This window comes from Silene latifolia, unplaced genomic scaffold, assembly GCF_048544455.1.
Source record: "Silene latifolia isolate original U9 population unplaced genomic scaffold, ASM4854445v1 scaffold_194, whole genome shotgun sequence".
NCBI lineage: Eukaryota > Viridiplantae > Streptophyta > Magnoliopsida > Caryophyllales > Caryophyllaceae > Silene > Silene latifolia.
This window is the reverse complement of record NW_027413158.1, coordinates 106,511-119,993: the sequence shown is the minus strand read 5'-3', so window position 1 is coordinate 119,993 and position 13,483 is coordinate 106,511. Positions and strand designations below refer to the sequence as shown.

Sequence of the window (13,483 nt, the reverse complement as noted above, 5' to 3'; positions counted from 1 at the left end):
CGATCGCGAGCCGAGCTTATCCTCGTGTCTCCACTTGACATAAGCCTCGCAGCCCCAAACCCGTATAAAGGACAAGTTAGGGACCGTTCCCTTCCATAGTTCATATGGAGTCTTGTCAACAGCTTTAGACGGACTTGATTAAGTATTAGAGCAAATGACAGAAGAGCATAACCCCACAATGAGTCAAGCAACACGGTGTGACTCATCATGGATCGAACCATATCAAGTAGTGTTCGATTTCTCCGTTCGGACACACCATTCAGCCGAGGTGTTCCAGTGGAGTTAAGCGTAAGGAAATCCCACGATCTTTGAGGTGTTTATCAAACTCGTGAGAAAGATACTCGCCACCACGGTCTGATCGCAGTGTTTTAATCTTTCTACCCGAGGTTACATACCCGATTCTGGTATTCCTTGAATTTCTCAAAGGATTCACTTTTGTGCTTCATTAAGTAGACATAGCCATATCTACTTAAATCGTCCGTGAAAGTGATGAAATACCTATAGCCTTCTCGTGCGGTGATTGACATAGGTCCACACACATCCGTATGTATGAGTCCTAATAGGTAAGCAGCGTGCATTCCAACACCTTTGAAGGAAATTCGAGTCATCTTACCAATGAGACATGATTCATACGTGCCAAATGATTGAAAATCAAAGGCCGAGATAGCTCCATTCTTTATGAGCTGTTTTACGCGTTTCTCATTAATGTGTCCCATACGGCAGTGCCATAGATACGTTTGATCTTTGTCACCAACCTTTAACTTCTTATTCATTACGTGTAATATTTCGGTGGTCTGATCTAAAACATAAATTCCGTTCATGGAGACTGCCTTGCCATAAATCATATCGTGTAATGAGAAAATGCAAGTATTATTCTCTATTACAAATGAAAAACCAAGTTTGTCAAGTGCAGAAACTGAAATAATGTTTTTAGAAAGACTGGGTACATAATAGCAGTTATATAAAAATAACTCAAATCCGCTAGGAAGCTGGATCACGTATGTTCCCCTCGAGATGGCAGCCACTCGTGCTCCATTCCCGACACGCAGGTCCACCTCACCCTTTACGAGGGGTTCGATGTTTCGGAGCCCCTGCACATGATTACACAGATGAGAACCACAACCAGTATCTAGTACCCAAGTTCCGTAACTTGCGTGGTTAATCTCAATCATATGAATAAAAGTAGAAGAGGAAGAAGACATACCAACAAAGTTTAACGCGACCGCTTTTATGTCCTCATGGTAAACAGGACATGTACGCCTCCAATGCCCATCTTGTGGCGGTGATGGCATTCCATGTTTTCGGTCTTGCTCTTTGTCGCGCCTGATGAGTTGCTTGCCTCACCAGGCCCACTCTTACCTGATCCCGACTTCTTAAACTTCGGTTTACCTACCGCTAGGTCTGCGCTCGAGCTTTGCCCTTACCCTTGCCCTTGTTTGACACAACGAGAACATCCTGTTTCAAGCTCCCACTAAACTTCATATCCTTCTCGGTTTGTACGAGTAGGGAGTGTAGTTCATGAGGACTTTTCTTCAAATCATTCATATAGTAATTCGCTCTAAAGAGCGCAAAACCATCGTGGAGTGAATGAAGCATGCGGTCAATCACGATGTTCTCGCTGATTTTACAATCAAGCGCCTCCAGTCTCTCGACATTCTCAATCATGCTGAGAATGTGTGGGCTAACTGGTTGGCCCTTCTGGAGTCTCGCATCAAAGAAGCGAGTGGTATGCTCATAGGTCACGATTCTCGGTGCTTTCGAGAATTCCTTAGTGAGCGTGGTGAAAATCTTGTTTGCACCTTGGGCTATGAAGCGTTTCTGCAAATTGGATTCCATTGCAAAAATGAGTACGTTTTTAATCGCACCCGCTTCCATGACGAAATCGTTATACTTGGCGATCTTGTTAGCTCCACCGTAGGACCTGGGTTTGACGGGATGGGCTCTGTCGAAATTTGAGCTTCCGTCGGCGGAATGGCATTCCGTAATGCCGCCTCCCAGTCCGCGAAGTTTGATCCATCATTCTTCAGTCGAGTTGACTGATTCATCTGATTCATGAAGATCCGAAGCCAGGACTCACGGTCCAATGTGGCACTTGGCATTGGGTCGTCGGCAAGACGGCCACCATTTTGTTATTAGCAGTTTAAGTGATCGTGATCTACACTGAAAAAGAAAGGAAAAACAAAACGAAATAAGCAACTCATCGAGGTGATTTAAGTCTATTAAAAATTCATTTTAATCGTGTAGACTCATTGCACTTGCATAATTGATCTCCCTCAAGAATAACACAAGTGATCCCAAGACTCAATTTCCGTAAATTGATAAGCCAATTGTTTAGCTAGTTCTATCGTTAGAACTCTTGGTCGATAGATTTCCGTAAATCCTATCCATAGTCCACCATAATCACAGGATCGTACGAGTGACCATAGTGTTGAGATAAAATAAGTCAATCAGTTCCAACTTACCCGACGTAGAAGGGGTCATATTATGCCTACCGACGAAGAAGGGATTCATTGGAGTTTGACCTATAAAGACTGCTCTCAATTTTGTTTATACGAGGAAGATCCCATCAACTTAGTTTTAATTCATTTTAAGTGAACGAAAAACTAGCATTACGTGAATGAATTAACTTAGGTGATGGCTTAAATAAAAACATGTGATATCTGTATATCAAAGAAAACTAACGCGTGACCTCTATATGAGTCAGTTTTCATGCATTTATTAGGTGGTTTGGTTTTAGGCGGAAAATGATGCAATCTATCGTTACGATAAAATAAATAAAAGAATGCAAAACGTAAATAAAAATTCCTAGTGTGGCCTATCCTAGTAAAAAGAACATAATACAACTTTGGAATCCACCGTTGGACCCGAGAAGCTTGTCTTGATGTTCCATCTTTGTCCATGCAAAATGAGTGAGCATCCGGTCTCCATCTTTGGTCTTCTCAAAATTACAATTAAAATTTACAAAATATAAACCTATTTACATTCTAAATAAAAACTGTAATTACAAGGAAAAAACCAAAACGGAGATACAAGATCTCAAAATACAACCAAGACCGTGTTCCATCATTACGGTAACACGTTCTACTAAGGCCACACTAAGTTACAACTGTTTGTAAAAATTAAATACGTAATAAAACATTCAAGGCATTCAAAATAACGATAAATAAAATGCATCAACTAAAATACAATTTTTCGTGACATAATTCCGTAATTATGTTAAATTTATCCAAACCACCTTTAATGATTAAAATTATGTGACAAAACCGCTATAATCAACTTAATTTTAATCCATGATAATCCGTTACTTTATATCGCTTTAAAATAACTAACTGGTACGTGAGTGAACCGTTTCACTATCAAGCGAATGCATAAAATCCGTATTATGCATATGTAATGGCCAAAAGAAAAATTAAACACGAAAAATAAATTTTTCAGCGCAGCCAAAACAAAAAGGACTCGATCGACTGATACTGCCAGTCGATCGAAAGGTTTGCCCAACAGAAAGTGCTCGATCGACTGAACTCAAGGTCGATCGAGTACTTTTATTAGGAAAGCTGTTCGATCGAGTACGAGGACTTCTCGATCGAACAGTTAGGGTTTTAAAATTGGTCGATCGAGTATAGCATGTACTCGATCGAGTAAAAACAAGACAGAAAAACACTCGATCAAGTAGTAAACCACTCGATCGAAAGCAAAACGATTCTGAAAATTAAAACCCTCGTGAAAAAGATTTGACAAAGCAAAATCAATGGCAATTTTGACCTAATCCTTGTAAAAATTAAATCAACAATTGACAAAACTTTAACATATCGCTATAATGATCGTTTAAAATAGCAATATGCAAAAACAAAAAAAGAACAATAACCGTGTATACATGGCACGGTTTGCAAAAAAAATAAAACAGCTGTGATACACATATGGACGCACGGTTTTCTATGCAAAACAAGATCGTTTCCAATCGTTTTATGAAAATCACAAAGAAAAATTTACGTGGCCTCGCTCTGATACCACTTGTGAGGTAATATCCGTATAAAACCCTTAAATTTTAGGACTATAACGCAAAATTTAACATGTGATTATTGTCATAAAACAAAAATACAAGAGAAAACGATAAAGCACAAGAATTAACCTCGGGTCCTTGAGAATTTGGCCTAAGATAGAAATCAACGTAGATTTCCTCCTAATCGTTGCACCCAAGACCGTCTGAGACTATGCCCCTTGTGCTAGAAATACTCTCTAATTGACTTGCAATATTGAGAGAGTTGTTGTGAGTTTTTCCGATGTGAGATCTAGAAATTTCGGAGAAAATTGCTCAAAACCCTAATATTTTTGCAAATGAATGATTAGGTTACAAAAGGAGAGAAACTCCCCTTTTGTTCCTCTCGGTCCAAACCGTGTACATGGGGAGGGAGTGGGCTTTCCACTTCCTCCTCATTTTTAACTCGTGGTCCGATTAATTCCGCTAAAATGTATATGACGGGTTTTATTATAAATCGTCATCGGTTATCGGTTATTAAAACATCGACTAATAACATGGATTAATCGAAATATTAATACATGTCCGACAAAGACAATATTGTATAATTAATTCAATATACATCAATTAAATATAATCGTTTATATTTAATTTACGAATTAACTGTTTAATTCGCCTTAGCCATTATTATTTAATCCGTATTAAATAAAATATCTCAACATCGCGTTTGACTAATTATTAGTCAATAACTCCGACTAACTGCTTAGTCATATTAGGCATCAACATGACTGTATTTTCATACCGTCACATCTCTCAAACGTATCCTATAGGTGTGACTTTTAGGGACCAGTTGATCACCGCCATCTGTATGACAATAACGTCAAACTTATCTAGCAAGCCAACCGTTATTGATAAACGTGGACCAACTGATAATAATACAAAAGTATACCCTTTGATCCTTTTAGAGATTTAAATGTTATTGCACTAACTGTAGATGACACCAGCCCCAACAAGCTCCCACTTGTCCGTACAGGTGTATGTGCAATAACGTTATCCGCACTAACTGGAGGACACGGCTCCAACAGTTCTTCCTTTTCCAATGCTTCTATACTTTCCTGCACATCATGAGACAACAAAAACCGCAACCCTTCCTTCTCGACATTGTTAGTGAGGGCCACCTCAAGTGGGTCCCTATGACTAATTTGGTAAACTCGATTTGCCAAATGTTCAATTTTGTCAAGAAAGTAGCAACAACTCAAATCATCGGTCTTTTTCATCGTCTCATACACATTATATTTCAAAACTTTCCCTTCAAATTCCATGGTCAAAGTTCCATCATACATGTCAAGCTTGGTTTTAGAGGTTCTCATGAAAGGCCTCCCTAGCAAGAGGGGTGTAGCCTTAGAGTCCGGTTCCATATCCAAAACATAAAAATCGGCCGGAAACATGAATTTATCAACTTCTACCAACACATCCTCTACAAGGCCCTTGGGGTGAATTGTGGAACGGTCCGCCAATTGTATCACAACATTGGTCCTAGACAAGGGAGGCAATTCTAAGGTCTCATAAATGGAATAAGGCATGACATTAATAGAGGACCCCGAGTCTAGCATAGCTCTAGCAAAAGCTTTGCCTCCAATTGAGCACGGTATAGTTAGCATGCCCGAATCATCGCACTTTTTGGGAAGATTTTGTTTGAAAATTGCCGAGACATGCCTACTAACCGTGACTCTTTCAACTCCTTTCCTTGGCTTCCGTTTAGGGGTGCAAAGTTCTTTGAGGAACTTTGCATACCTAGGAACGGTGTTAATGATAGTAAAAAGAGGGATGTTGACCTCACATTTCCTAAAAGTCTCATAAAGATCGGTATCTTTATCAAACTTCTTGGGACTTGTGAGGGCACTAGGAAATGGTACCTCCGGTTCATATTCCTTTTCAATCTCTTGGAGTGAATCCTTTGTGTCGGTGCTTCCTTCCTTTCCTTTGCCAATGCTCAAAGAACTCCTCTCTTTTTCCTCATTAGCTTTTGAAGATGATCCTTTTTCTTGTTCAACCACAAGTTCTTCTTCAATTTGATCTTCAACCTCAATAACCCTTTCTTGTGACTTGCCCCTTCTCTTCTTCTTGGGAGGGGATTCTAAAGTTCTCCCCTTTCTCAATGTCATAGCACTAGCATTCTCTCTAGGAGGAAATGTAGTGGAGGGAATAGAAGTTGAGGTCCTTTGATTTTTCTTGGCAAGTTCTTGGGCAATTTGGCCAAGTTGGACTTCAAGGTTGGCAACCTTGGCATCACTAACATTCTTGTCGGCATCTATCTTGTCAAGCCTCTTGTTCGTTTTGACTTGCTCTTGCAAAATGTTCTTAAGCAAGTCTTGAACACTTGGTTCTTTTTTAGGATTGTTGTTGTTGCCTTGATTGCCAAATTGGGATGATTGACCTTGGTTTTGGTTCCTACCTTGGTTGTTGAAATTCCCATTCCTAATTCGTTGAGAGTTTGAACCTTGACCTTGTCGGGAATTTTGGTCCCTCAAGTGGTTGAATTGACCATTCACAAAGCTCTTTGAGGTGTCATCACCCCAACCAAGTCTAGGATTGTCTCTACTCCCAACATTGTAATTGTTGCCACTAGGGTCATAATTGTAGTATCCTCCCCCTTGAGGATTCCTAGCATTGTAATTCCCATAGCCCATTGCACTTACATTCTCCACTCCAATTCCTTCTTCAATCATGATGGGGCAATTTTCCTCCAAGTGAGGACCTTGACAATAGTTGCACTCCACTTGATTCCCTTTTCTCCCATCCTTGTTTGGATTGTTCACTATCATATTCTTCACTAAGTGAGTCAAATCATTCACACTTTGTTCAAGGTTTTGAGTAGATGAGGAAGATGTTCCCATTGAAGAAGTATTCCTTGTTCCCCTTTGAGTTCTTCCATAATTCCTTGTAGTAGAGGCAAGTCTCTCAATGATTTCCTTGGCATCCACTATGGAAAAATTTTCCAACCCTCCTCCGGTAGCGGAATTGACCATTCTTTGATCATCTTGGCCTAGCCCTTCATAGAAGTTCACAAGAAGGTCATCATCGCTCAACCCGTGGTATGGGCATTGAGCTACCAACTTTTTGAACCTCTCCCAATACTCATACATGGTTTCACCATTGAGGTCTTGTTCTATGGTAGTAATGGCCTTCTTAGCACGGTTGTGACGGGCATCGGGGTAGTACTTATCAAGAAAAGCCGCCTTCATTTCCTTCCAAGTTCTTATAGATCCCGGCTCAAGATAAAAGAGCCAATCTTTGGCCGAATCCAACAAAGAAAATGGGAAGGCCCGTAGTTTAAATTGATCCTCCGTCACCTCATTCGGAATTGCACCTTCACACATCATGTGAAATTCCGAAAGGTGACGATTTGGGTCATTCCCCGCATGGCCATGGAACTTAGGCAAGTTATGGATAAAGAAGCCTTTGAGTTCGAAATTTGCATTGGCTCCAAGAGGGGGATAGGTGATACACAAGGGTTGCTCATCATAATTCCTTGCTCGTATCTCCCGGATGGTTCTTGTGTCATTCGCCATAGGGGGATACTCTACGTCAATCGGATTTACTTCAATAGGTGCTTCTAAAGGTGCTTCTTCTACTCTATGTTCTCTTTGTGCTCTTTGGTACCAAGGGTTAGTTAATAACCACGAATATGCTCCAAAAGCGTCCTCTTCCACGGGGGTTGATTCACCGTGTTGTGGAGAACTAAACATAAACCTTCGCACTACACACACAAGTTAGAACTTCTACTTACTTATCAAAACAAAGAAAAGAGAAATAACTAACATGCAATTTAACAATCAAGCCTTTAACTATGTTGCCCTTCCCCGGCAACGGCGCCAAAATTTGGTAAGGACAAACTAGGTGTCGTAATATACTAGAATTAGCCTACCAAATTAACAATTTATAAGCCAAACTATACTCTAGACTACTCTAAATGATAAAGTAATATAGTGCAAGTAAGGGTCGGTCCCAAGAGAAGGTCTTTTAAGCTTAAAACTTGAAATGTAAACTAATGACTACTAAAGATAAAGCTATAGACAAACAATGGTTATTCACAATGGCAAACAATAGAGAGACATGAAAAGGGGGGTTTTTGAGTTGATTGGTGACATGAAAACAAGGTAAAATTTGCAATCTTTGTCTAAGAAGCAATATAACAAACACTTGGTGAGTAAGATGATTCAATAATTAAAAGAAACTTGGTGCAATTCTTCCTTTGTAACCAACTATGGTAAAGTTTTAACTCTTTAACAACTCTCCTCTTAATTTATACCCAATACTTTCAAGTCAAGATGATGACATACACAAATTAAACCATCTATGTATATTCTCCAAGTTTAATCAACAATTCATTAAACCATGAGTGCAAATCAAATATGAGCATTAAGAGTTGTGCCAAGACAAGAAGCTAGGATCAATTCTCACAAGATTAAATCATACAAATGAGAAAAGACATGAAATTTCCTACTTATTGCATGAATCCTTTAAACCAAATCAACATACAACAAGCTTGCTCCAAACAATCCTAGATAGATTAAACCATTTCTCTAGAATTTGCAATAGTTGAACAAATAACAAGCATGGATGGCCAACCCAAACATAAACTCATTCAACATGAAGATTAAGCATAAGGAAAGATCATTAGATAAATAAGAGGAGATTAAAATAGTCTTACAATACCAAAGTTGGAGACTTTGGATGAATTACACCAAGAAGGGAAGGATTTAGCCTTCCATAGTCTTCAAAACCCAAAGAAATAAAGAAAGATTACAACTTTGCATCAAAATAGTCTTCTAAATTACTACAAGCTTAAACCCTTAAGAATGAGATTAGATGAGATGATATGATGGTAGGTGAATGTTTTAGGTCTTCAAACTCTCGGGTATTTATAGGCCTTCACGAAAACCTAGAAAGATTTTCACTTAAGAAGCCCACAAAGAAGATTAGAAAAACCCGTAAAGCGGTAGCCGCGCAGTCGCGCAAGCACTTTGTTCATGCCTCTGCGCAATTTTGCGCACTGCAAGACTTTGTTTGCGCGAGTGCGCACTGAGCTCGTATTTACGGACTTCTATTTTCCACGAGCTAGACCTCTTCAATTGCCTTCATTTCTTCTAGTCTTCATTCCTACTTCTCCCAACTGGTTTCCGGGTTACAAGTGATCCTCTTGTTCCTTGTCTTGACCTTTGAAAGGTGCTCTATTGCCGCTCGGGTTCCATGCATAAGGATTGAGTGCCCAACCGAGTAAAAATGCACAAGTTACCACCATATAACCAATTGCCAATTGTTAGGAAAAGTGTACCAAAAGACCCATATTAAAAAACACGAGGGTGATAAAATCACCCTCTTAGACCGACACAATACATTGCTATCAGATTACATGCTCTTAAATTTGTTCCTCTTTAGTGCGTCCGCCACTTGATGAGGAAGTGGCTATTCCTTTTGTAGATGCATCCATTATTTGATTTTGTGTGCTTAATGTTTGGATGTGTCGCCATTTTGGCAAGACCCACCTTGCCTTGCAAGAAGGCATCCTACCTCAGGGTTGTCTTGTTGTGAGTTGAAGGGGCGGAGTGAGACCGGCTAATTGTCTCATATCGGCTATGTTATTAGGTTAGTTTAAATAATGGTCCTAGTCTTTGTCACCTCTTTACTCAGGACGAGCAAAGGTTCGGTTTGGGGATATTTGATGTGACCATAATTAGCGCATATTTAGCCCCCGAATTTGCCTTGTTCCCATGCTTTTTAGTGCATATTTGGGTAATTTATTATCTTTAGTTCTTTGTTTTGCATATTCTTTGAGATTTTGATCCCTTGGTAGGAAAGGAGTAAGAATCTTGCATTTGCATGGCAAAACGAGACTAAATTGATCGAATCCAATGACCAAGCATCAAGGAGAGACAAGATTAGAAGGCCTTTGTACATATTATAGTAGATGAGCAATGTTGAGAAAGGATCCTTGAGTCCCCAAGGAAATCCCCAAGGAATTTATGAAGAAAAGGGAAGAAAAGAAGAAGAAATGTTGCTGAGGTACAATCCGTGCGGTTTCTCCACAATCCGCCCGTCCTCCACAAGCACAATCCGTGCGTTTTCCTCCAAAGACGCCCGGGTTAGCAGCCACCAGAATCCGCCCGGATTCCTCCAAAGACGCCTGTGTTCCACCGCCTGAATCCGCCCGTCCCGACTCCAAAACGCACGGATTCCGATGCAGTATAATTTCGTCTTCTCAAGCTACAAAGAAAGAAGCCCTTCCTTCGAAAAATACCGGCTCCTCCCTGCTCAAACTAAAAAAGTGTAATTACTAGTTTAGCCTTTAGTTAACCCTAATGCATCCACCTAATTTCCACTATAAATACCCCATTAGTCTAATTAGAAGAGCATGTTCTTCTTATCAATAATTAGAGTAGTTAATATCAATCAAATCTCTCTTTAGTATTGTAATCAACAATTAATCAAGTTCTAATACAAGTTTTATTTCCTTAATCTCTCTTTTGTTCATCCTTTATTTTGGGTAATTGAAGATTATTTGGGTTATTGGGAGATTGACAACCTCTCAATCAAGCATCAAGTACTTCTTTTATTCTTTGCTTTATTATTGGAATCATTAGTAGGTATAATTCTCTTAATCCCTCTTTAATTATTGTTAATTACTTTCATTTATTCATCATGTTTCCTTTTGTTGGTATGATTGACAACCTTGCTAGCATGATCAACATGATAATGAGTGAGTAGTCTCTTAGCTAGGGTTAATGGGTGATTAGGGGAAACCAACATGGGGAATGATTCATGCTTAAATTAATATGCTTTCATGGTTTATTTGCTTGCTTGTTTTGATCTCAACTCTTGCACATGTTATGTTTGATGAAATGTGAGCCTATGAATCCTTGCATTTTTTACCCATCACCTATCTTTTCAATGAGACTTGTAAGACATAAACCAACTCGAGTCTCATTAGACCATGCATGTTGTTGAGTAGGGAAGATTAAGTCGACTTGTAGGTGTTGTGTTGTACAATCTAACCGATTCGGCTCCGGGACCCAAACTTTCCTAGGATTGTAAGATATAACCCAACTCAATCCATCATAACAATAATTGCTTGCTTATAATTTGAGAACATATTTGTATGATCAATTCCCATGATTCCCCTATGACCCCATGATACCCTAGTGCTTTTTATCAATTGTTTACAACCCTTTTAATTCATCTTACTTATTTACTTTCTTTACTATTTAGTTTAGTAACCTTCTACATCAACCAAAATTGTGACACCCCTAAGACACCACTAGTTTCAATAGAAATCTCATCTCAATTCCCGTCCCTTGGGATCCGACCTTTACTTGCCTCTTTACTAATTGTAGAGTTGTTTGTGAAGCTATAAATTGTGTTTTGATTCGGACGTGACCCAACGACAACACCTATTCAATTGTGAACACGAAACGGACCGATCATGCTTATAATGTTGAATTTTGTTAAGGGCCCTACATGCTACAAGAATATTAGAACAGTTGATCGTGTTGTATACCCTACTTACAGGGAAGCGTGTTAGGCCCTGGGTTGCTTGGTGATGATAAGGAATATATAGATTCTATTGAGGAAGTAAGTGATTGAGGTTCCGGTGTCTGTCTTAGAAGGCTTTTTGTAACTTTTTTATTATCGGATACTTTACCAAGGCCGGAATTCGTATGGGAAAAAACATGGCGTCTACTTTCAGATGATATCCTGCATCGTCAACGTCGCATTTCAAATAGACTAGGTTATTTTCTCACCTACTTTTATAGGTATGTTGATTACATTTTTATCCTTTTACTTGTAAACAAATATTTGTATGTCCTTTTATTTCATTATTTTAACGGTATATAATATTTCATTCACAGAATTAAGCCTAAATGATGCGGAGTTGAAGAATTATGCTTTCTATGACCTTGAAGCATCTTTCCAACGAAATGGGTCCACCTTACGGAGGTTTGATTGTATACCATTTCCTGATTCCCTAGTTGCAGTAAATTATGTTAATACATTAGTTGCGGAAGAGCTATCATATGAGAAAAAATTGTTGCATGAAGAGCATAAGTAACTCATATCCACGGTGACAGATGAGCAATGTAGTGTATACAACGAGATCATGGATGCTGTCTAAATTAGTAAATGAGGTGTATTCTTTGTTTATGGTCATAGAGGGACTGGGAAGACATTTATCTGGAGAACGTTATGCGTTGCATTACGTAGTATCAGAGAAATTGTTGTTCTAGTTGCATTGAGTGGTATTGCTACCCAGCGGGACGACAACACATTCTAGATTTGGCATTCCGATCAATGCTGTTGAGAATGCTACATGTTCTAGAATTAAACCTGGAACGGATTTGTCAGAATTGTTAATACGAACAAAATTGATAATTTGGGATGAAGCTCTATTGACTCGTAAGTATTGTTTTGAAGCTCTTGACAGAAGTTTAAGGGGCATCATGCGATTTACAAATAATGTAGACTATGACCAGCCATTCGGAGGCAAAGTCATTGTATTCGGTGGTGATTTTTGACAATTCTTACCAGTTGTTCCTAAAGGTAGCAGAGCAGATATCGTGTTTGTTTCTTTGTGTCCATCCGATATTTGGGCTTATTACAAGGTAATTCTATTTTCATAAGCTTCTGAATTAACTACACTTTTTTTTTCAACGATTTTGCTTTCCTCATTATTTATATTTTTTTTTGTCATGCAAGGTACTAACATTAACGAAAAACATGTGTCTTCAACATGGAAGTTCAAATTCTAATGCTAATGAAATCCGAGAATTTTCTGAGTGGATTTTGAAGGTCGGAGATGGTATTGAGGGAGAACAAAATGACGGAGAAGTTGATATAGAACTCCCCGATGATATCCTTATTAAGAATGTCGACGACCCCATTGCTGCTATTGTTCATAATACTTATCCATCTTTTGTTATTGAATACTGGAATTCAGATTATCTTCAAGAAAGAGCAATTCTTGCGCCAACTCATGAGATTGTGGAGACTATCAATGACTATGTGTTGTCCCTTATTCTCGCCGATGAAAAAATTTAGTACAGTTTAGATGAAATAAGCAAAGAAGAGAACAATTCAGAGACACACGAAGTTTATTCTACAGATTTTCTCAACTCAATTAAATGTTCAGGTCTCTCGAACCACGAGTTGAAATTGAAGGTTCGGGCAACAATAATGCTACTAAGAAACATTGATCAACGACAAGGATTATGTAATGGCACAAGATTGGTCGTAACAAACTTGGGTGTTCCCGTTATTAGAGCAATTGTTTTAACTGGCACTAATAAGGGAGATAAAGTCCATATTGCTCGGATCACGTTAATTCCTTCTAATTCAACAAAATTTCCAGTATATTTGAGGGAAGACAGTTTCCAATAATCGTTTGTTTTGCCATGACAATCAATAAAAGTCAAGGACAATCATTATCCCATGTTGGTCTTCATCTTCCTA

At 38.9% G+C, this 13,483-nt stretch overlaps 1 protein-coding gene across 1 annotated transcript; it reads left to right on the top strand.

Annotated features, from left to right (window-relative positions):
* Positions 1-12,751: 12,751 nt before the first annotated feature.
* On the top strand, positions 12,752-13,072 carry LOC141638184 (uncharacterized). The gene has a single exon (XM_074447592.1). It carries the CDS (start codon positions 12,752-12,754, stop codon positions 13,070-13,072), a length of 321 nt encoding a protein of 106 aa, XP_074303693.1.
* Positions 13,073-13,483: the final 411 nt, after the last annotated feature.

What these genes read in the sequence shown, in the direction of transcription:
- LOC141638184 (XM_074447592.1), top strand. Translation starts at nt 12,752, where the DNA reads ATGTGTCTTCAACATGGAAGTTCAAATTCTAATGCTAATGAAATCCGA.